At 40.3% G+C, this 25,100-nt stretch overlaps 1 protein-coding gene across 4 annotated transcripts in view; it reads left to right on the top strand.

Moving 5' to 3' along the window:
• The window catches only part of RTTN (rotatin), a 180,885-nt gene that overhangs the window by 18,539 nt on the left and 137,246 nt on the right, over window positions 1-25,100 (top strand). For 3 of the 4 annotated variants that reach the window (XM_054020287.1, XM_054020284.1, XM_054020283.1), the window contains 6 exons: window positions 5,186-5,301; window positions 14,609-14,779; window positions 16,604-16,816; window positions 20,173-20,285; window positions 22,411-22,537; window positions 24,958-25,083. In XM_054020287.1, coding sequence (XP_053876262.1) covers window positions 5,186-5,301; window positions 14,609-14,779; window positions 16,604-16,816; window positions 20,173-20,285; window positions 22,411-22,537; window positions 24,958-25,083 — 866 coding nt within the window. Of the gene's footprint in view, window positions 1-5,185; window positions 5,302-14,608; window positions 14,780-16,603; window positions 16,817-20,172; window positions 20,286-22,410; window positions 22,538-24,957; window positions 25,084-25,100 lie in introns of those variants that run through there. The other variant, XM_054020285.1, reaches the window with a different exon arrangement.

Genomic DNA, 25,100 nt, shown 5'->3' with positions numbered 1-25,100 from the left:
TCACTGTATTGAACTTTTTTGGACTAATTGTCAGTAGTTACCAAGTGGACACTAGTATCTCGTAGGAAGTAGGGATGTAAAAGGTTAACCTGTAAGCATTAGGCTTACCGTTCGCCAACCTTAACTGTTAACCCCCTGTGCGCCGGCCACAGAAGCCCCAGCCCCGGCGGCCCCACTTATGGCTGTGGTATTTGAGAATGATGGTCAGTTTTGTCTAAAATCCCAGAGAAAAGGCTGGTACACTGACTTTGCTATGCTGTTCCTCTGTCATACTCAGCAATACATTTTCCATTTGCAAATAGCGACAGAGATTCCAAACTCTGGTAGCACAACTACTACATTTTCCTTTACCGGTATTACAGCAATATACATATTGATATTCTAAACCCCGTTTTACACAGAAGGGAAATTAGGTGTATCATACTTTGCTTCTAAACTTTTTAAAATTTTTTGTGGAAGTCAAATTGATAATTGCAGTTATTTCTGCATACATTAATTTACCAAATTTGCCTATGCCCTTTAGTAGTGAAGTCTTGCATGCTTTCTGACAGCAGTTGAAGAGGTCTGTAAAAGGACTTCAACTAACTGAATGTGGAAATGTGCAGTAATTTGAAAACCTAAAGAAATCAACCTGTACTTGTGACTCCTTAAATGAACGAGGTAGGGTTACTACTTAGTTTTCCTTGCTTAATTTAAAACTCTCATCACACAAGGTTGAGGAAATGCTTGTCTGCATTAATTTCAGACTTTTAAGAACTTCCCAATGTCTAGTCAGTTTAAATGTAATAAATGACCGATACTGAATCTAATACTGTGTAAACATCTTAAATGCTTTAAGACTTTATTTTGCAATTTAAAAGGCAAAGGATAGTAATTCAGAGTAAGTCCACACTTCGAGCTAGAGTATGAGTCTCAGCTTGAGGAGACATAGGGTAGCTTTAATTGACCTTGTGCCCTAAAACTAGAATATAGCCACAGCAGCACAACTGTGGGAAGGTAAAGTATTTACCTAGTATTTCTGATCTCTGATGGCAATCCTTGATTAGAGCTAGTGTGAGTATGTCTTCGCGAGCTGCGAATCTCACCTCCAGCTTGTAGCATAGACATACCCTAAGTTACTATCCTTTGCCTTAAACGCAAAGAGCAAAATAAGTATTAAAACATTTAAGATATTTACATATTATTAGATTCATTATCAGTTATTTATCATTTGTACAACTTTAAACTGAGCTGTAGATGTACCCTCAGTGAAAGGTTCATTTTGCTTTTAACAGTGGGTAGGAGATATTTTTATTTTAAATTATATAAAATATAAATAGTTCCAGATTGGAAAATTCACTAAGATAAAAGTTAAAGTAATAAATAAATAAATATTATTATAATCTTGATTTATAAAAAGTCAAAGTAAAAATTCAAAGTTCCACAACTGACCTGAACATATTTCTGGACTCATTTTTCAGCTGCCCCTCCCCCTTTAAAGAGGCATTCACGGTATGTAGCCCAATCTTGATCAGTTTATTTTAAATAACCAATTTAGCTCTTAGGGCCTTCTCCTAATAATCAGGGTCTGGCAATAGCAGAGATGCATTTTTAATGCACCAATCACTAGTATTAAGGAGCCACATGCATATAACCAAACTTAGACCAAGCTCTTATCCCTATTTTAAGTCTCTTTGGGGGAGGGGAATTAATCTCTTTGGCCTTTCTTTGGAAACATTATGGGGTTGTTAGGACTTTCTCAAATAAAGTAGCATATCTGAAGAAATTCTGTTGATATGATTGCCATCAGTGATATCACACAGCAAAGGTCCTCTACTCTGTACCAGTTCTTGAAAGTTTCACACGTAGGGCTATCAGCGGGAGCGTCCACCTTGATTGAATGTGCTGCTGAAACTGTGAGAAAGTGGGGAAAGAGTTGATATTAAGAAAGCTTGGCTCTTTTCCATTAGTGGCATTATGTTTTAAGATCCTGGTCCTTTATTTGTTATTGGACTGGATGCTAATGTGGAGTATTGTATGATACTCTCAACGTTCTGCTTTGTTTAGCAAGAGGACCACAATATGTTGAATCAGCTGTAGCGTACATGTGGGCTGCATAGGCATCTCAGGTAGAGTGCGTTGAAATTGTCTAGCTTGGAAGTCAAAAAAGTGTGGATCACGGTTAGCTAAGTCTTTGGGCTGGTCTACACTTGGGGGGAGGGGGGGGAGGAGGGGGATCGATCCAAGATACGCAACTTCAGCTACGCGAATAGCGTAGCTGAAGTCGAAGTATCTTGGATCGAATTACCTGGGGTCCAGATGGCGCGGGATCGACAGCCGCGGCTCCCCCATCGACTGCGCTACTGCCTCTCGCTCTGGTGGAGTTCCGGAGTCGACGGTGAGCACGTTTGGGGATCGATATATTGCGTCTTAACGAGACACGATATATCGATCCCGGATAAATTTGATTGCTACCCGCCGATACAGCGGGTAGTGAAGATGTACCCTTAATCTGTGAGAGGTGGGTGCAGGCTCCAGCTAGAAAATGCTCTGGCTGCTGTTTCTGTTATCAGTATTCATGAGGTTGCGCTGAACCTTGAGACTTCATTCCACCTTGACGATGGATAATGGAGATGTTGCCTTCGCTAGGTAGTGAAATTGTTGCTTTTGCCGATTCTTAAATGTTTTCTTTTTCCCTTTCCCACACTCTCACTTCAGTACTACTCACCTGGGTAGTGTGAGCTGACTACTTCTTGATCAGAATTCATACACATCTAGACTCCAGATCAAGTATCAAACCTCGGGGTGGGGGATGGGGGGAGCTTACTGTGGAAATGTAGCATTTCACTACTAAATAAACATATGTTTGAAACCATAACTAAGATCAGGAACACTACAGTGACCCTCCTGAGCTATAAATAGTGTGCGGACCTCAGGTTTTCTTCCAGAAATACCCTAAAAGTACAAACAAGTATGTCACAAAGGAGTGGAAGCATAGGGAAGAAAGTGTACCCAGTGAGTCAGCTGCAAGAAGACCTTAAGCATTGAGAATTCCAAACCTAATTTAGCCCTACTAAAGTTTTGCCCATGCTGAGAGGCAGGGCCTAACTTGTCTTGTTGAGAAAACTGCATGATGTTGGGTCCACTCCCTATAAATATGCAACAGATAAAGCAGCAGCTGTCACTTTGAAAGAGGCCAGCCTTCCATCTATTCTCCTTTTGTGGCCACTAATGGCTTAGTGGCAACTCTCATGTACAGCACATCTGCAGGCTTGCTATTCCAAGTTTCTTTTGCTCACAGATTCTCAGCTGTAAGAATACATGAAGTCCTACCTCAAGAAGTCACCAATAGGCAATCCACATTACGCAGAATGTAAACTTCTGGTTAATGGGGACCAAGAAAAGGGACTTACAAAATAAAAGAGTAAAAAAGAAGGCCAAAAAAGGAGTGGGAGGTGGGGGGTTGGGAATGACAAGGCGAAAGACCCCAGGTTGAAGAAGAACAGGAGAGAGAAAATGGACCAAAAAAATAAAGACGTCTGTGACAGTAGTTTGGGATGGTGGGAAAGGCCATAGCAGAATCATCCATCTACCAGCCTTTGACAAAAAGTAGGGAGCTGCTATCCTAGTACATAGGCTATTGTGGAAACATGCATCCTATGTTGAAAACAAAACCACCAAGAATGGGGAGATAACTTTCTCTCCTGCCTATCCAGGTGGTAAGTTTCAGGCAGATTTATCCCTGAGGTAGAAAGATCAATCAAATAACATCGTATCCACAGCAGTGGTAAAATGTGTCTGCAACACTATAAAACTTTATATGTAAACATTCTCATCCTGTCCTTCCTCATATAGCCAACTGACTTTATTTGGCAAAATTCCTATCCATGGTAAATATACATTTGCCTTTTTTTTCCGGGAGTGTCTTCTCTTAGCAACTATTCCCTAGTTGTCATCTTAGCTGCGACTTAACGAGTTTACCCAAGGTTAGCAATGCTACATCTGTGTCTTCACTAGGCTTACAAAAATGCTAACAACAGGCAAAATAATACAGTAGAAATGTCATTGGTGGTATCTTTTCTAGTATAGGCTATACTCATTAAAACAGCCTGGAAAATATATTAAAGTTTAGCAGCTTCAGCACAAAATCTGTTTCCCTGCTTTTTATTTACTGTAGTGCTTGATAATAAGAACTAATATCTTCCTTGTTTCTGGAGGATGAAGGGGAAGAATCGAAAAATATCCCAGTAGTACTTCCTTATTAAACATGGTGCTGCTGTAACTAGAAGAAGGAATTTATCATTTCAGTAAGCTGACCATTGTGAATTCAGGGTAGTTAAAGAATCCAGGGTGGAATGTGACTTTTTCCTCACAAGAAATGTGACCGGCTGGCTTATGCTAGTTGATGATTCTGACTACTTAAGTGTGGCCAACCTGAGCCTGAGAAGAGCTAGAATTTACCAATGTACATTGCCAAAGAGCCACTGTAATACATCAGCAGCCCCACATTGCTCTCCCCCTGCCCACCCCTGCTCCCAGCGCCTCCCACCCAGCGGCAGCCCTGCCAATTAGTGCCTCCCCCTCCCATCCCACACCTCCCAATCAGCTGTTTCATGGTGTGCAGGAGGCTTGGGTGTGGGGGGAGGAGCGAGGGCATGGCAGGCTCAGGGGAGGGGTGGAGTGGGGGCAGGGCCTGCGGCAGAGCCAGGGATTGAGCAGTGAGCACCTCCTGGAACATTGGAAAGTTGGCGTCTGTAGCTCCAGCCCCGGAGTTGGTGCCTATACAAGGAGCTGCATATTAACTTCTGAAGAGCTGCATGTGGTTCCGGAGCCACAGGTTGGCCGCTCCTGAACTAGTGTATGAAGAGCTGTCTGTAGTACAAAGAATGAAACCATGTTAAGATCTGAACTGTGGGGGCATGCCTAGTCCTCTTGGTGAATAGTGAGCTCTCTAGTGAATTAACTCTCAAAATATTCTTTCCAGAAAACAAAGAAAAAGTAGGCGTGATTCAGAGCTATTGCTGGATGTTGCAATGGTGACAATTGATGCTAACTGAGTAGCATGAATGCACAAGAAAATTAAATTTACAGATGTTCAGAGTTAAAGTATTCCCTGGCTGAAAAGGGGCTGCTCTACTAACATTAAATCATTTATACGCTGTCTACAATTGAACTGCTGTAACATCTTTCACATTTTCATTCATAGGCAGTAGTAGAATGACAATGCAAGTTCTTGAATTACTTGCTGAAGATGTGCTGCTTATTGGTGATGCGGTATCTGAAGATGTTTGGGAGGACCACAGCCTCTTTGGGTTAGAGTTGGTGAGTCTGGAAAGTTTCTTATCTTTAGACTGTGGTTAATGGTATTTAACAGTTTGCCTTTCCTGTAGACATCAGACGTTTTCTGGAGGATAGACAATTCTACTGAACTACTCTTTTTTTAAACATTTAAACAGTCCAGTAATTACAAAAGGTTGATATTGTTGGCATGTTCCTCTTATTTTAAACTTTGATATGTATACTCCTCGTCTACTAGAAATATTGAAGTCATAAGAGTTTAAGGCCATAAGGGACCACCAGTTCATTTAGTTTGACCTTCTATATGTCACAGGCTGCCAGCACATTAAACCCAACAACAGAAATGAGACTGAAGTAAATGACACCCACAGGGATAGCATAGGAGGGATCACCAGTGCTAGAGGCCTTGCAATGGTGGGGAAATAATTAAATGAGATATACACAAACAGTCCTGGCAAATGACCCACTCTCTTATGTGCAGAGGAAGGCAACAACCCACCAAAGTCCCTGCCAATCTGATTTGGGGGAAAATTTCATCCTGACCCCGTATATGGGCATCAATTAGACCATGAGCATGTAAGCAAGAACCAGCCAGCTGAGCATCTGAGGGAGAGAATCCTCAGTGCTAACGCACTGAAGTTTCACCTTTTATAAATACTCATAATGAATGTTGACTTACAACAAAGGGTTAATGAATATCTATTGACAGACAAATATATTTAGGGATAGGTTGCAGAAGATATACATGGATAGTAAACAGGAGAAGACGGTCTTGTTTAAGTGGCAAGATTTCATTTCCCTGACTTAGCCTTTAGTAGGGCTAAGATCATTTCCCTGACTCCCTCAAGGAGTTAAAAATGTCGGGTACACTACAGCCTTATTCATCCAAAGGGCTCAGCAGATACTTAGAGCTTTCAGATGAAGGGCTGCTGGTTGACCAGTTGAAAACCCCATATTCCAGGTAAGTGATTCCAGACTTGCATCAGGATTTGCTACCCACATTTGCAGATGTCCCTTGGAAGGTGGAGATGGGGAGGTTCAAGGTTGACCAGACTTTGATAAATAGGGCCCTACCAAATTCATGGCTGTGAAAAACATGTCATGGACTGTAAAATCAGACCTCCCCTGTGAAATCTAGTATATTGGAAGGGAAGAGGCAGGACTGGGGGTGTCCCAGCTAAGGGCTCCTACTGTACCCGGGGCTCCAGCTGCTAGTCCCCTCCGGGATGGGAAGCTACGAGACTTACTCTTCTCCTGCATAGCAGCTCTCAGTGGGAAGATCAGACCCACCTCCACCTCTGGGTACCCCCTTCAGCTGCAGGAAGCTCTGGGGTTGGGCAGCAACCCCGAAGCTTCCTGCAGCTGCAGGAGGTTCCTGGAAGTGGAGGTGGGTCTGCTCCTCCCCCATGCTGATGGGAGCGCCCCAGCTCTGGGCTCCTAGCTGCTAGTCCTGGCCAGACTGGGGAGGGACTTGTTTTTCCCCTGCATGGCCGCTCTTGGGGGGAGATCAGACTCACCTACGCGTACCTCCCCCAACTGCAGGAAGCTCCGCCCCCAATCACTTCCTGCCCCCATTGCTCTGCAGCTGTGGCGGGAGGGATCACTGTACAGGGAGCTGCACCCCTTCTAGATGCAATTAGCTTGTTTAAATAAAAATATAAAGGAAGGTCAAGAACTTGATAGGGTATTTTCATTGACACTTTACAGCAGCAAATAACATTCAGGATTCAACTCACTGGTTGATAGATATGGAGACATTGGGCTGGAGGGGAGGGGGGGTTGTAGTGTAGTGTTCTCAATTGGCAGCCTACCGGAAGACAAGTGAAATTACTTGAAGATGAGTGTTCAAAATAAATCAAAAACCTCTACAATCATTACTGCAGTGGATCCTGTGAAAGAATTTGGAAACCAAATTCTACGTGCCAATGGTGTATTTTGTACAAGCTGCAGTGTTTCCTTGTATCACACATCTGTGACAATGATTCAGCTCCACTTAGACTCGGAAACCCATAGAAGCAGAAAGAGGACTGCAGATAGCGCATTGCTGGGAAACAAAAAGTTAAAAAAACAAAAGCCAATTTCATCTCTTTTTAAGAAGACGACAGAGAGCTCTGAGATCCATCATTTAGCTAGAATGGAACTTGTGGATGCATTTTCAAGTGCTAATATACCATTGGAAAAACTTGATCACCCAAAGCTGTGTGAATTCACAAAATGCTGGTTGCTTACTAAGTGCGAATAAGCTCCAACAGGACTATCTTGCAAAGGTTTTTGCTACACATTTTGAGGAGATGAAGTCTCAAATTAACTCATGCAGTTATTTCAGCTAGCTGAGTCCACAGATGAGCAAGACAACTATGTACTGAATGTTCTATTTGATTTTATTTCTGACAAGACCAAAGATGTACAGACAGGAAAGCGAATAGTGCTCGCTGACTGCGTTTACTTGGATGCTGTTGCTATACTACAGTTTCTCAAGTGGTAATTAAAACCATTTCAAAATACGGTGTGGATTTGACAAAATATCTGTTTTCATAAGTGACAATGCAGCTTACGTGAAATTTTTCAAATCTGTTTTCCAAGGTCTAATGCCAAATGCTGTCCATATTACATGTAACACACATATAATTTCTCTTAGCAGTAAGCTGTGGAGTAGCAAGCTTGGTAAAGATGATAAACTGGTCAGCTACATTAAAAAGATCTTTAAACACTGCATAAGCTGCAAACTTTGATACAGGCAGCACATTGCAAACATGACTGAAATCGGGTAACAAAATATTGTACTTCCCCTAGGGCCAGTAATTACTCATTGGACTTCCTGGTTTTTGGCTGCTGTACAATACCATGCAGCTCCCCTTAAGTACTGCTGAGTTTGTCTCAGAAGAGCTGACACTGACATTGCAAATGCAGGTTTTAACAGAACTTTCAACCCTTCTAAACAATGTTCAGCTGAATAAGCAAGTTCAGTTTGTTGCCAAGAATGCCACAGGACTGATGGACTTAATCACTTGGTTCGAATCTCGGCATGTCACAATCCACCAAGCTTACAACAAGATAACGGATGTACTATTTTGGGTTGGAAGCACAGTCAAATGAACATCAGTCTGACAATGTTGAATTAAATACCAGTGTTCAGCAGGAGTTTTCTTGCATGACAAAGAAGCAGAAGCTCAGACAATACTACTGCTACAGGGAAGAGTCAAGTGATGTAGCAAAAATGGCTCAAAAGTTTCAACAACATGCAGCAGGGCTCCTGAAAGCTGTATGTATTTTTGACACTGCACAAAGGTACTTGTTGATGGTTGATTTAACCTCACTTACTGTAATTTCTGGCCTTGACAAGAATTGTAGGTTGGAGATTCCTGTTTATAAAAATATCACAAAAGAAGCGGATTGTAGTTTGCCTGTGTTACAATTTTGGAACTCTGAAGGCAGAATCGCCCACCTCTCAAGACTAGCTCGTTGTTAGGCAGTTCCAATGAACTTCATGGGTGCAGAGAGAGCTGTGTCTAAACACGGACAGGTGTTTTCAGTGCAGAGATGGAATGAAGAAAGACAGTCGCTAGATGCTCCATTCTGACATTCAATTAATGATATTTGAAACCAGAACTTTTTTTTTTTTGCTTGCTTTTGTTAACTTAGGGCAGTGGCTCTCAAGTTTGAAGCTACCAATGGAGATCACTACCCTACAAAACCGCCTCACATGCCCATATCTTCCAATCAGGCAGTGTTATTTGCTGCTGTAAAGTGTCAATGAAACCTGTCAAGTTCACATGACCTTGCTTTATTTTATTGAAATAAGCTGCTAATTGCATCTGGAAGTGTACATCTCCCTGTACGGTGACCCCTCCTCCCATGGCTGCGGAGCGATGGGGCAAGAAGCAAATAGGGGTGTGTGTGTGTGTGTGTGGAGCTTTTTGCAGTGGCTGTGCAGGGGAAGAGGAAGTCCTGTCCTTCCCCAGCCTGGCTGGAGCTAGCAGAGATCAGACTCACCTCTGGGAACCTCCCCTCGGCTTCAGGAAGCTCCACGGTTGCTGCAGCACAGAAGTGAGGGTGTACCAGCCTCACTTCTGCACTGCCTCTGAAGGTGGGTCCCATCTTCCCCCCAAGAGTGGCTGTGCAGGGGAAAGCAAATCCTGGCCCTCCCCACTCTGGCAGGGGCTAGCAGCTAAGAGCCCCCTGCTGGTGCACTTCCAGCAGCCTGGGGGAGATTGGACCCACCTCCACCTTTGGGAGCCTTCTCTGGCTACAGGAAGCTCCGCGGCTGCTACCTTCAGAGCACAGCTCTGAAAGCAGCGCAGAAGTGAGGGTGGCAATCCCGTGACCCCTCCTCCCCGCACAACCCCTTTTTTGGTCAGGATCCCCACAGTTACAATACCATGACATTTCAGATGTAAACATCTGAAAACATGAAATAGATTAATTTTCAGATCCTGTGGCCATGAAATTTACCAGAACAGACTGTGAGTTTGGTAGGGTCTATTTATAAAGGTTATACTTGGTGTTCTTGGTTATAGAATGTGTCAAATAATATACCTACAGATCAGATGTGACAATGCCCAAGGGAAACATAATTCATTTAACCTGGAGTATGGCAGGGTGCTGCTAGAGAGGCCTTAATCCAGGGATGGGCAAACTTTTTGGCCTGAGGGCCACATCTGGATATAGAAATTGTATGGCAGGCCATGAATGCTTATGAAATTGTATGGCGGGCTCTGGGGTGAGGCTGGGGATGAGGGATTAGGGGTGCTCCAGGCTGGGTCCGAGGTTCGGAGGGCAGGAGGGGGATCAGGCTGGGGCAGGGGGCTGGGGCACAGGAGAGGTTGAGGGCTCCGGCTGGGGGTGCAGGCTCTGGGGTGGGGATGAGGGGTTTGGGGTGCAGGAGGGTGCTTCGGGCTGGGATTGAGGGGCTCAGAGGGTGGGAGGGGGATCAGGGCGGGGGGTCAGACATGGAGGCTCCAGGTGGCGCTTACCTCAAGCAGCTCCTGGAAGCAGTGGCATGTCCCACCTCTGGCTCCTACGCGGAGGCGCAGCTAGGCAGCTCTTCGCGCTGCCCCTGCAGCTCCTGGAAGCAGCAGCAGTAGCATGCTCCCCTCTGGCTCCTATGCGGGGAGGCATGGTGCCAGTCTGGCAGCTCTGTGTGCTGCCCTGTCTGCAGGCGCTGCCCTGCAGCTCCCATTGGCTGCAGTTCCCATCCAATGGAAGCTAGGGGGGAGGGTGGTGGTGCTTGGGATGGGGGCAGCGTCCAGATCCCCTGGCTGCCCCTACGCATAGGAGCCGGCAGGGGGACATGCTGCTGTTTCTGGGAGTGGTGTGGAAAGCCCCCGACCCTGCTCCCCAATGGGAGCTTGAAGGCCAGATTAAAAGTTCTGACAGGCCAGACATGACCTGCGGGCCATAGTTTGCCATCCCCTGCCTTAATCAGCTCCTGCCACTCCAGCTCCAATCAGGGGGATTGGATTGGGGCTGGGTAGCTAGCCTGATGCTTGCCTGGTAACTGATCACACCTGCCAGACTTGTTACCAGGAGCTATAAGACTGGGAGGAAGTGAGACCAAGGGGGTGGGGCGGAGACCGGGGGAGGGTCGGGTCGAGACGAGACAAGACTCAGAGGGAGGTGGGAGTCTCCTAGTCTGTTTCTGGCCAGGCCTGTGGTAGGCCAAGCTATTGTAAAAGCCTGAATATAGTTGGAAACAGGTGGTGGGGACTTGATCGCAAATAATGAGCATGGGTGTTGCACCAGCCTGAAGTGTCTCTGAGAAGAGGGAGAGAAGGGCCAAACCGGAGGGGCAAGGCATGTGCCCCATTACATGGAGTTTAATCAGAATTTGATTAAACAAAAGTGTGGTGTGTGGCTTTATAAATATATAATTCACCACATTTGTTAATCATAAAACACACAAGTATTTTTTTCAGTGACAAACATTTCTCCAGTGTTCAGAAACATTTCTCCAGTGCTCAGAAACATTTTTTTGATTTGCTGAAATGTTTATACCCCTCCAGGCATGGCAACATGGTGGATCACAATGAACTGTTGACCCTTACCCAAAATGTTTTACTGTTTAATATAAAATATAATGTTTCAACTAGGAAAATTTTTACTATGATTGCTGTGATTATCAGACTGATCAATTAAGTGAAGTAGTTTCAGGAAGTTATTTGTTACATAATTTTAACTGCTGTCCTTTTAGAATATAAGGTTAAAGCATTTATTTAAGATCTGGTCAATGCCAGTAATTTTGTTTGTAATGTTTAAATATATCAAGATGTTTTGTTGAACTATATAGGAAAGTGTAAGGATCCTTCTAGAAGAGGCATGGCTTCGTCTGGTGTATGCAAACTGCCATATAGGTGAATGAAATAGAACTAAATTTAAATGTCTAAAACCATGCTAAGCAATATGTAGTCATTTAATAGCCTAGAGTAAAGGGTGCATTAATAATGTTTACATGCTGGAAACGTGCATGTTGTCATTTTATATAAAATTGGCTACGACTTGTATATCCTTTTGCTGCAGAGTTGTTTTCCAAAGTCTAAACTTTCTTTTTTTAAATTTGTAGTTTTTATAATTGCAAAGAGAACTGTCCAAATGTGACCCCAGGGCAATATTCTTCCTTATTAGGTTGACAGTGTGAAGTAACAGCTCTGAGATGTGTGAACTAGCAGAACTCAGAGTTCATTCTGAAAGCTAATGATGTTGAAATTGTTAACTATTTAAATGCTGATTATCTAGATATTTCTATTAATATTATGTGCTTGTCCCACAATCCCAAATGCCCTTGGATATCAAAACTCCCAGCTGTTTGCTAATGGGATGATGAATCATCCATCTTTCTCTGACCACTTTTATAATATAATTTATGACAAAAATCTGCAGCACACGAAAAACTTGCAGCAGAGTAAAATTTAAAATTAACATCCAAATATGTAATACTGTACTAATTGTTATTTTCAAATCTGACCCGGTAACACCTTATTTTTTTTAAATTTACTCAAAGTCGATTTAATCAGTTGCCACTCAAAATATTGCAGAAATCAGGGCCTTGTCATAGAGTTTGAATTTAGTTTTCAATTGAGTGCACAGAGCTTTGCCTTTAACTGTAAAAGTGTCAACAGTTGTGAAATGTTGCTATTGTAGCATTCACCTCTTAATAATTTTACAAAATTTAAAACATCTGACACTAAGTGATGGTAACATGGCTGTAAATAATTATTTACAGGATCAAGTCAGTGAATGGCAGATTTCCTATTGCTTTAACCTCCTGGAAGCTAATGTTTTCAGTCTTTCAAGCACTGTTAGAATTGAGCAATATTAAGTATATTCTGAAATTTCCTTATTGGAGTATTTGATATCCAACTAGTTTTAATCCTTTGACTAGATATTATTTGACTTGGATGAATTTGCTCATGTGAGAGAGACAGATAATACAGTGTGAACAAATATTTCTTTACAAACTTCCGCCAGAGCACTTCTGTTCTGAACTGCCAGCATCAAGTCCTGAATCTTTGCTGACTAAAAAGAGCCAGGCATGTTAAATTTCATGTTGGAGTTTTGATTTGGTTTAAGTTCCAGTCGGGGTTTCCTAATTAGGAAATATGAAACTGAGCCTGCGGAATAGGGGAACAAAAAGATTTGCGGTGGGGGAACTGTCTCATTCCTATCGTAGTTGGACCTGAGAAGATGATTTTGGGAGACCAACAGTTTAGCTTGCTTCTCTATTTTAGTGCTACATCAAATGAAACATCTTTGTCTTTTACTAAGATTTATTTTTTTTAATGGTGTATGCTAAATAAATCTATTAGGCTTCGCTTCTTGAAGAGTAAATGGTGATTTGAAGTCTTTTATAAATCAAGTTTTGAGGACTTCATTAACTCAACCAGAGGTTATGGGCCTACTAGAGGATTGGATGGTGAGGTTCTGTGGCCTGCAATGTACAGGATGTCAGGCTAGGTGAATTATGATGGTCCCGTCTGGCCTTACAAGTGTATGGGTCTATAAGATTCTTTGTTTTGGATTAGTTCTGGGGAGTGTCTCTTATGACCCAGAAATGCTTATAAGTTTCCTGGGCATTTGGTCTTTTGTATTTTCCTTGTTTTAGTCACAGCTTGACAGCTCAGTGAAAAGGGATCCTATTTTTTTTTTTTATTTCAGATTCTCTAGAGGAGAAAATTAATTTCGGTAATCCCTTCAAGAACTAGTAGGGGATGCTTCAGTGCTTACTTTTGTCCTCTACCCATGTTTCTTTTCTCTCAGTCTTTTATTGTTGTTGGGTTTCTGTTCTCATTGGTGTTGGGAATGCTTTCCAGTTTTTTGTGATGTGGATTTAATTAGTGTGCTGTTTTCCTCTTCCAAGTCAGTAATGTGAATCTAATTTATTGGGAAATAGGGGGCCTGATAGTATGAATTGTCATAGGCTCAACTATTTGTATCATTAGCAGGGATGTGACTGTTTTTTAGGAGTAATAATGCTTGATTCTACCACTGAGTTAAAATATTCGTCTCATGTTCCTAAACCAGGAAGTCAAACTACTGTATTAGTGAGCCAAGGAGAAATACATTTTCTGTCTTTTTTTCAGATGAGTATGAATCCTTTTCATATGGCTATATAACAACTCTGGACAGTGTTTACTTTGGAAGAATTATTGTTCGGTTCGGTTATATAGCTAAGTGTCAGATACCGTTTCCACCTTCCAGATTCTAGCAAACCAAGCTTTACTAACGGTTCACAATTAAATCCATTCCTCTCTCTCTCAACATCCAAAGAGCTGATTTCATCTGGTAGTGATCTCCATTCCTCTTCTGCGCTAGACTCTAAGCAGTTCTAGAAATCTCTTATTGTTTCCTAGTAGGGCTAGTAGACATAACAGAAACTTTTGATGTTCTCAAGACTCCCTTTTTGACTTACTAGGATAAAGCAGACATTCACAGACAATTAGATCCTAATGTTTCTAGTATTGAAACAGACTTCAAAATGTGTTTATGCAAATATTACAGAGTGATAGAAGATCAAAACAGGAACTAATTGGATTATTTTTCTTAAAAATAAAATAAAACACCTCAAATCTGCAAACTAGTGTTCAGAATCTCTAAAAAATGTTCTAGAACTTTTCAGCACATTTCTGTTTAAATGCCAAAATATAGTTCAACTTGTTGTTATATTTCTGAATAATATAAAGAATAATAATAGAATGTTGACACTTTGCTTAGTTGTAGTACTTATATAAATATTTCACCTTTGTTCTTGTAAAGGTACTGCTATAATAGAGAATGATTGGTGATGATTCTTTTTGTTGATAGGAATTTATATTGTATCTTTTGTTTTCACTTGCAGAAAGATAAGCTGCTTATGGTCCTGGGTTCACTTGGAGAAACCATATCCTACCACAAAAGTAACATCAGCTCAGAGCAGCCTGAGCTGATGTTAATGCACCACAGAATGGCATTTATTAGCATTTCACTTTTCACCGTGCGACTATTGCAAACACTTCTCCCTGTAGAAAAGGTGAGGGGGAAACAAAGTTAGTAAAGAACTGATTATTGTTAATGTTTTTATGGATTTTTAAAAAAGTAGCCTTGTTTTGTCTTTGTATACTAGGAGAGTACAAAGAGGTACTTTTCTAACATGTTTGGTGGTTGGTGCTGGTAACACAGCTTGTTGGCAGGAAAGGGAACCTGGTGGATTGCTGAGGTGGTATGATCATGGAATAGAATACCCACCTCCACCACCTGCTCAGTTTTTAAGCTTGCAAGGGCCTTTGGCAAAGGTCTGTTGCAGTTTTCAATTTCTGCTAAGGATAGATTTTTTTGGTGAACTTTTTCCACGTTTTTTGGATAGAACCCAACATTCTTTTTCTCTCAGCTCCTGGAATGAGAACACAAGTGTGGGTGAGTGTTTTGGAGAGCTAGGAAGAGTCATGAAGTGTCACATTTCACCTTAAGTCATGATATAGTTTCATGAGCAGTATGTTCATTCATGTCTAAGATGAGCAGTAGAGGTCCTGCTCTGGGTCACAGTGAGCAAGAACAAGTGGCTTTGGGCAAGAAGACTCTCTGTTGGCAGTTGGCCATTGGAATGTAGGGTGGAGCAGCATTATCACGTAAATAGTACTTACTCTTGAAGATTCTTTAATTCCTCGTGACTGCCACTAGCACTGTGCTACTTATACAAAAGCATAATTTTATCACTGCTGTGTTTTTCAAGCTATTCCAAGAGTTGTGTGGTTTGCGAGACTATGCTGCCCTCTGCTTGTTAATAGCAAATTGAACACTTCAGATAGAATTATTTTTGCTTCACTTGCTGTATATATTAAGACACTTGAACTTTTGCTAATGCCTGGACCATTATATGCCATGATAATACTTTATATTTTGCAGTAACCTTAAACTTTTACTGTTTGCAAAGAATAATTAGATCATGATAAACAGCCCTGCAATTATCTATAAATTGTAGACAGTATAACAAATTGGAGCTCTATTTAGGAATGGAGTCTTTAGAAACCCTGGGAAGTTTTTGGTTTATATTTAATGACGACTTGTTTCTATTTAAACAATTTTTCACTGCTTTGCTCTGCAGTGTAACTTTGGTTTTTTTCAGAAGTTTTGCAACTTAACATTCATTGTCTAGGAGGATCATTTAACTGATACAAATATGATTTACCATGAATTATATTGTACTATTTAATGTATATGCCTTCTCTCTAGTCCCTAAAAATTGTACATATATATCAGTTTTTGTATAAACACCATTTTTATTACTATCATTTTGTGTCCAGCAAATGGTTTTTTGTTTGTTTATTTTTTATCTTGTGTATTGACAGGAGTTGAGCAATGTAGCTTTCAGACTCTGAATTACTAATTTCAGCAGAGTTACCACTTATTGCAATCAGAGCAAGTTCTCATCTGGTAATATGTTGCAACATTATGCAATTGTAAAGCTGCAAGTATTTTAGGGATTATAAAGATACCTGTAATGATAACATTATAAAGGGCAAGAGGCTACAGAAATAATTGAGTCTGTGTTACAATCTGGTGGTTACTAATTAGACAAAATTTAACAAATTAGTGGAGGATCCAGTCCCACAGCTGGACTATACATATTACTTCAGCACTAACTTACACCTATAGGTTCCCCTCCAATTTTTCCTAAAAGGTCTCCATCTGCTCGAAGTTGTATAATTTGGAAGTCACTTTTCAGATCTTCTATTTTTTTTTAAATACTAAATAGCAGCATTGAGAATTGCACTTGTTAAATAATTCAAAAGTTGAATTTAATAGCTAATGTTTATACTAATTTTTCCCTTTTTTTCCCTGCTCCACTTTTCTCAAGGCCAGCAAAGTGTTACCAGAGAGCTTGGTGACTGCTTTATTTCTTCTTTCCTTGGACATGCCATTCTCCTTGGAATATCCAAGTATTCATGAGTCTGTGGCAGCCTATTTGGAGCAGATGAATTCTGAGAACTACAGTATTTATAAACAAGCTGCAGAGGCTGTTCATTCAATTGACTGCACCTGTAACTTTATGATGGATGTCCAGAAGGAGGTATTGAATTCTGGTATACAAACTATACTGAAAATTAAAAACAAACAAAAAACTAGAGACCAAAATATTTAGGTGTGAGAATATTCCTTGTTCTGTGGTGATATGTGTACTTGTCTGACATGAGGGTAACAATCAGTTTCACTTAATATCAACCAGAAAGTTGAGAAAATCTGGCAAATGCAGGACGAAAAATTAAGGGGGTATTGCTTTGTGAATTTATAACTAGAAAGGTATGAAAGTAGAATAGTATATTTTAAAGGAAAAAATGCTGTAAAGTAATTTGCACTATTTGAAATAACTTAGAACATTTTATATTCCAAGCAGTCCAAATAAGATGGCACTAACAACTAGGTAAAGACCTTTCGACGCTCATTATGCTGCTAATTTTGAGAGAGATATCATTGTTGTCTTCATGTGTTTTATGGACATTTACTCCATTAGGTACTCTATTTCTTGTCTTCTTGTTAAGGATATAAATGTGTTTTATAGTGTTAAATGATTCCAGTGTGGTACTAACATGTCCTCTTCCATGACCCAGTATAAAGTTGTTTCTGTTTGTACAGACTACTACATTCCTTGTTCCATTAATAAAGGCAATAGAGAGAAGTTATTTGTGGACAGAAGTATCATCATGTAGTTAGAATGCCGAGTTCATTCATCAGTTACATACACAGATTCAGAAACTGAATTTATGTCCTTGTACTTAACATTCAACTTAACTAGCTCTTAAAATTAAAGTTTAAATGATTCATATTTAATACCTAACTCTAAAGGGTTAGCCTTAACAAATGTACAAAAATATAATTTTATGTTTTGATGAGATTAATAAAGTTAGGTCTAGTACAGATAACACTGCTCTACAGCCAAAATGCTTCTGAAATAAAAGTAGTCAAACTTTACTAATTCTGGGTCACTGAGAACGAAAATGATGCTTAAAATTGTTGATTGGCTCTAGTTTTCAAGATATGCTATTGGGTCAGTATATACGACCCTGGACTTGGGAATGGCGGAGGATAAGTGAATTATAAAGGGAAGGGATCTCAATTTAAACCAGAAATGACTAAAATACATCTTTGACTGGATCTATGAATAAATCTATGACTGGGTTTGGACAGTACTTGCTTTTTAGGCAAAACAATGAATGATGCAATCTGAAGCTGGTATTGCGTCATACATGATATGAATTGCATCATGTTAATCCTAGAAGTCATGGATGATGCAATCATAACGAAGCTTACATCATTCTGCTGAACAAATTGCCCTATATCAGCTCTAGAAATCATACTGTGTCGTGCTCTCTTATTTGTCAGTGTTTGATTTTGCAAAGGGACACATCTCTGTTTAGCCAAAGTGAGCAGAGATGCCTCGTACTTGTGTGAACAGTGCAGATAACTTCTGCTATGTTTGTGGTGAAGTGACTTTTGCATCACAAAAGCCCAGTATAACCACTATGGTTAAGAAAGCCTATCACCTTTATTTTGGCTGCAAAATTGGAGATCAGGACAAGAGGTGAGCCCCACACATATGCTGCAACACTTGTGCAACAAATCTTCACCGGTGGTTGAACAGGAAAAGGAAATCTATGCCTTTTGCAGTGCCAATGATTTGGAGAGAGCCAACAGATCATACCAGCAATTGTTATTTCTGCATGGTGCCTCCAGTTGGGAAAGGTGTGTCAAAGAAGAAAAAGTGGACTGTGCATTATCCAAACATTCCATCAGCTATACGCCCAGTACCCCCCGGAGAAGGACTGCCGGTTCCTGATGCACCAGAATCATTCTGACTTGAATCAGACGAGGAAGAGGATGAAACTTCTGGTCCTGAACCATCAATGTCACAAGACCCACATTTTCTCCCATCCTCCTCCTCTGAACCACACCTCCTAATGCAAGGTGAACTGAATGACCTTGTCAGGGATTTGGAACTACCCAAGAGTAAGGCAGAGCTGTTGGGCTCCAGACTACAGCAGTGGAATCTCCTGGCAGGTGATGTTAGGGTTTCCGTGTTCCGTGACAGTCAAAAGGATCTTGTCCCATTCTTCATGGAAGGTGATCTTGTAGCCGGCAACAACATCGATGGTGTGATGGCAGCCCTCAACATCGTTCACGATCCAGATGAGTGGAGACTGTTCATTGATTCATCGAAGACTAGTCTTAAAGCTGTTTTACTGCATAATGGCAGGTTGGTCCTCAGATTCGTGAACTTCTTCGAGATGATGCATTTGACCATACACTGAGTGGGAAGGAAAAGATGGCATGGAAAGCCTTCCAGTTAGTGGCAATAAATTTTCTCGGAAACAACAAGGCAGACAACTACAGGAGCAGTGATCGACGAGCACGGCGAGCAATTTCACCAGGACATTGCAACAATGGAGAAACACTATCAGGGCAAATGGAGCCCATCAATGCTTGCAGACTATTGCTGGACAGTGACAATAGATGTTCCATTTAATGAATATAAGAGACAAGCCAAGAAGCGCCGAGTAGACACTGAACAGGGCTAAACTATGTACATAATAGTTTTTTGCCTTTTGTTTCATAATAAATTTTGCTGATTTTTAAAGTGTTCCATAAACAGGACAGGTGAAATATTATCATGTAAAGCAACCGTAAACACATGAAAAGACCTAGGTTTACACTTTATGATTAAAACTCTATCTATACAATATACATAGACATAAAATGTAAAAACTTAAATATCTTAGAAACAGTAGCCAATCAGTTGTTTTAATTGTCATATTTGAATTCAGCACATCAAAATACATAAATAGCACATTTTATCTCTGAAGCAGACGACTTCTCAAAAATTGTAGACTAGTGTAATCTGGATTAACAGTGTAATACTTTATAGACCCCAGTTAAGAAAACACATATTGATCTTTACTGTAGTCTTGAAGGGCATATTTCATTATTAAAATAGCTTAAATATTAAGGGCTCAGGAATATTTTGAGATGCTCTGATCTGTTATGGTCCTAATGCTGCAAAATGCTGGGCACCCGCTGTTCGTATTGAAGTTAATGGGAACTGAGGAAGTTTAGCACCTGCGAGGTATTTAGCAGTCCACAAGATCAAACCCTAAATATGGGCATTTGTACTCGCTAACATGGACAATTGATCACATTGTTGTAATTTGTTTTAAAAGTATTTAATAGTAACTGTAACTTGTTATCCTGGTTAACCACATGGATTGGTGTTATTTTCATTGCAGAGGGAGACTGAGCCTGGCAAGATGTAATTAGTGGATACCACAAAATTTTCTATTGAATGTAATTTTTCAGAATGTATAGAAGTAGCTTATTTTTTAAATTAACATTAATAATTGCCTTTTTTTTTATTTTATTTTTTTTATTTTTTAGGGAGAAAAAAACTTCTTTGAACTGGTGGAATTGGCAGATCAGGCCCTAAGTAGCCTTCCTTATCATCAGCACTTTCCCGTGCTTCAGGAAATCATCCATATTTGCTTGAATATGTAAATAAATTATTATTTTAAATTATTACTGTTTGAGGAAGTACACGGTTTTCTTTGTATAGAAGAACTGTGTCCCATATGTTGCAGGTAAAGTGTGGGATCTTTACTCATTCTAGATTATGGTCTTGTTCTCATCATTAATTTATCCAGCCATATCTTAAAAGAAAAGAGCTGTGCAAAGTTTTGTCACTAAACTAATTACAAAAAGGGGTAGAGCATTTGGATTTTTTTTTTAAAAAGGCATCTCAATGTATTTGAAAGTCGAAGCCACCATTTTAACTCTGACATTAGTTGAAAACAGATTAGAAAGTAACTTTAAGGAGACTTGTTTAAGGACAACCTGGCATAATTTTGCATTTGAAGCTTAAATGTGATAATGAGGAATTTGGGGAGTAGCCCTTAAAACTTTTCTGGTAAACTTTCTCTCTCTTGGGCTGTTGTCCCTCCTTCCCCTTTTGACTGACCTCTGCTCTGATCCCCATTTTGGATATTTTCCAGAGATTATTTTTTAAAATTTTTTTTACTGCAGTTGTTCTGCTAGCATAATTTTTAGAGGAAACTCTTTCTTGTGTTGTAAATTCCAATGGGAGCTTATTTACCAAATATCTTTTTTTAAACGTACAATAGGTAAATATTTCTGCTAGTCTGTGCTTCCTGAAAAGGAGATCCTGCATTGTAGTCTTGGTATGAAATTCAAATCTCAGGTGGCTAGTTATACTTCAAAATTCTTTTCATGGCCAGCTGGTATCAAAGACTGGGGGATGCTGTGCCTTGTGTGGTCCCACCCACGCTCTGCCCCCAGACCATCTCCTGCTTCCTGTTGGGGCTCTGCAGCTCTCCCCCATGGGCAGAGCCCCGGGCTGGGGCTGGTGCCGGCCAGGGACCCTGGGCGATGGGAGCTGGTGCTTGCGCTGCCAGTCTGCCCAGTTTTTGGTGGCGGGATGGCATGCCACGCCACCTGGCACTCTGGGGCTCGGTGGGGGAACCACACTGCCCACTCAGTGTACTGGTGCTGGGTGCTGTGCCTCCCTCCCAGCGCTCTGGGGCTTGTGTGGGGGAGTGCTGCCCAGCGCTCTGGGGCTTATGGGGCAGGGAGTGCTGCCCACCCGCCCAGCGCTCCGGGACTGGGGGGGGAGGGGCCTCTGGTCACCTGCCTAGCGCTCTCGGGCTTGGGGGTGGATATGCCACCCACCCGGCGCTCCGGGGCTTGGAGGGGTACTACCCACCTGGGGCTTGGGGCACTCAGGTGGTCCGGGGCTGGGGACGGGGTTCCGGTGGGAGGTAGCAGAGTGGGATGGGTGGGACTTGAGCAGAAGGGGTGAGCCAGGCTGGGGACTAGCCTCCCTGAGCCCAGGATTCACCCTCTGCCCCTGACTCTTTTCATTTTAACATACGCAGTTTCTTTGGAAAACTGGTTTCTGACAATTGTGAGCAAGTTATGAAGGCAGGAAACAACAAATTTCATAGTCCGAAGAGACACTTCTCTTCATGCTGCCTGTCAGAAAATGTGAATTCCTCTATTTTCTGCTGCTAATTAGGTTTATATCCGATAAATGTTTATTACTGCTAGTGGATTTGTCACTACCTATTAGTGCTAAGGAATCACTTTAAAAAGTTGTGCTCCTTTTTTCAGTATCCATTGCAATCTTGAGATCGACTTTGCAGTTTTAGTTATGTTGGCTCACTTATACGTACGTTGTTTTGATCATGTGCCAGATTTATACAACTTAAACATAACTAAAATGTGAAAAATATCACAATATTTTTACATTTTTCAAATTCCCCAACCAGGATTACTAGTCTGGTCATCTATAGTGCCACATTATATCAAGGTAAACTTAAATGAAATGTGCACAAATGTGAATATAAGTTTTACAATGTTGGAGGAAAATTCAAAATGACTTCTGAACTCTTTGTATATTGAGTCATTTCTTCTTCAGGATGATGACCATCTGCACTTCAGAAGGAATGTTTCCTGTGTGCCCTGCAGTACACTGGATGTCATGATAAATTTTGCAGAAGTCCTCCATGTCTTACTCTGTAAAACAAGCATGTTTATCAATATGGTACAACAAACCGTATAGCAGCTAATTTATCTTGGATATTTAACTGTTTCCACTTGTAGCTGGAAGTCTGCCCAGGCTAACCCATTGCTGCAGGCAGAGAGTCAGAAGGTGCTTCTCCATCTGTTGTCCCATCCTCTGCTGAATATAAAAACTGAAGCTTACCATTGCTGTCTGGAAATTGTTAAGGTTAGAGCTACATATGGGTTTTGTAATGTTTTCTTTGAAGAAAATGCGGATTTTTTTTGTCATTTATCAGTGGTTTTACAGTTTAGTCTGTTTCCAGTCTGCTATATATTGGTTTGGATTTGAAGATTGATCTTTTATTTGTAAAAGAGTGATGTTTAACTGGTTCGGCTATAGATCATACTACATATAGTGGCAGGGGTTCATAGAGTCTGGGATTCATATTTGAAAAATCAAAATAATGTGTTTAGCTTTTTTTCCAAAAACCCTCTCAATAGCCTGCATCTCATTAATTTTACCTCCCTTATAACAGTTTAAAATGTGATATTTAAATTAATTTTAGATCACGAATGAGTTATGCAGTCTAATTATGTTGGACACTGAAGCTAGACTTTGTAGGTTCACTTTTGTTTCTGATCATTTTCACTTCTTGGTCCTTGTGAATTAGTGCAATGTCATTTGAGTTGACAGCTCTTTTAGGAAAGGTTTATTTATATAAAAAGTTTACTGAAAGTATTAATAAAGATGCAAACATATTTTGTGAATCTATATTCAATTAATTGATGAAGGATCTCTTTAGACTAATAGACAACCTGAAAAAACAACAAAAAATCGTTTGTGTTCTTTTTCTTCTTTATGACTTAAACACCCTGTTTAAAGTGTTTAATTTAAGACAAGTCAACCTTTTTGTTTACATGTATGTACCTAATTTTGACTTTAAAAATATCAGGAATATTAAATCTTATCTCTTCATTTTTCTGTGGATATGTTTTATGGGTGACTCATACATGTGGCTTGATAAGGAGTTTCTCATCCTTTAGCCAAAGGGATAGAGTTGCGAATTCTGTAAAACGTAGCTGTATTCTGAAAAGTGACTAAGTAGAAATGACAACTTCTTACTTAAAAGCTTACTTCCTGCTTGTATTCAGAGTTGTATTTGTTCACTTTAGTGACAAATACATTTTTACTGCTTTTTACAATTCTGTCTAAATGTTAACTCTTCCAAAACAACACAACAGGCAGACAGAATTATGGATTTGTTTTCTCTATGAACAGAACTGTTTACTAAGTTTCAATCATTTATATTTATGCAATCCAATTGAAGGCATTGGTTGTACATGTGTGTCACTGAGTGGTTCATTTAACTTATAATATCTGCGTTGAGTTTCACAGACAGAAGTTAAAAATCAAACATCATTGTACTTGTTAACAGATGGAAATCCTTTAGACTCAAACAAAAAAACCCTCAGTTCCTGCCCCAGAGAGATCTTTGTCTTCCGTTTGCACAGTGCATCGCATACTGTGGACCTTGTCTGTGACTTAGGTACCTAGGCATTACCACAATACAAATAATATTCAAACTACTATTTTTAATCACTTTTCACACTCCAAAACCTGTCCCAAATGTTTGCATTAAATATATGTTCACAAAAAACAAAAGTTTAAGGAGTTTGAATAAAATCAGGTAACTTCTCAATTGTTTTTTTATTTTCACTTTCATAGTATCTGTGATGTCATAATCCTACTAATTCTCCACTTATCCATCATCTAGGGTAGTCAAAAACTAATTTTTGATGCTAACAACAAAAGGACAAAAACTTTTCTCCAGGTCATGATACATATTTTAAAGAGTAGTATTCTATCTTTTCCTTTGTAGGGCACCTTTAAGGAATTTTGGTGAAATTCTGATCCCATTGTAGTTGATGGTAGTACTCCATTGACTTCAGAAGAGCCAGAATTTCTTCCTTGGTCTTTCTTTCTCTCTCTCTCTCTCTCTCTCTCACCTCCTCCCCCCATGTTTTCTAATACATGGATTATATTTGTCTAATATAGCTTCTGCAGAGTTTGGGAAAATATATGCATACTGGATGAGATGCATATTGTATATTTAGTTTCTGATTCTTTTTACTAAATCTTCTTTTAGTAAACCCCCCTCTGGTTTTATATTTAGGAATTTCACATGGACCATTCCAGAAAGTTGAAATGACATTCAACCTTTAAAAAGAGTTCATGAAGGATCAGTGTCTACAGCCTACTTTGCTTGGGATTCTCAGTCAGGAGGCAAAGGTGTCTACTTCCGTAGCACTCTGCTTTCAGGACTGTGGTCCTCTGAAATGCTCAGGAAATGCCCAATTAACCTCAAATGAGAACTGAGTTACCAAGTTGTCACAGCAGGAAAGGGGGAAAGCAACAACCTGTAAAGAATAACATATTTGTATTGTCATATAAATTTATGAAGCAACAGTAGCACCAACATGTATTCTGTAGCTCCTGCATGCTTATACTTTGCATGATAATTGGGGCCGTTTTAGCATACTCCTTATCCCTGAAACACGCAAAGTGAGAAATAGCATCTGCAAGATAAGGTATAGAAATGGGAACTTACTTGAATTTTGAAATTAACCATTTACTTTTTTTTCTAGGAATGTTTGGGTATCCATAATGTCACAAAACCCGTGTCTTCAATTTGTCATGGAGTTCACTTTCTTCTTCATCCAAAGGTTTTATATGAAGTCTCTACATTTGGCCTCCAGGAGTCCAAAAATGAGGTACAATATTTAAAATA

The sequence above is a fragment of the Malaclemys terrapin genome, chromosome 2 (assembly GCF_027887155.1).
Source record: "Malaclemys terrapin pileata isolate rMalTer1 chromosome 2, rMalTer1.hap1, whole genome shotgun sequence".
Lineage (NCBI taxonomy): Eukaryota > Metazoa > Chordata > Testudines > Emydidae > Malaclemys > Malaclemys terrapin.
Note: the sequence above shows the minus strand (reverse complement) of the source record. Positions and strands in the feature narration are given on the sequence as shown.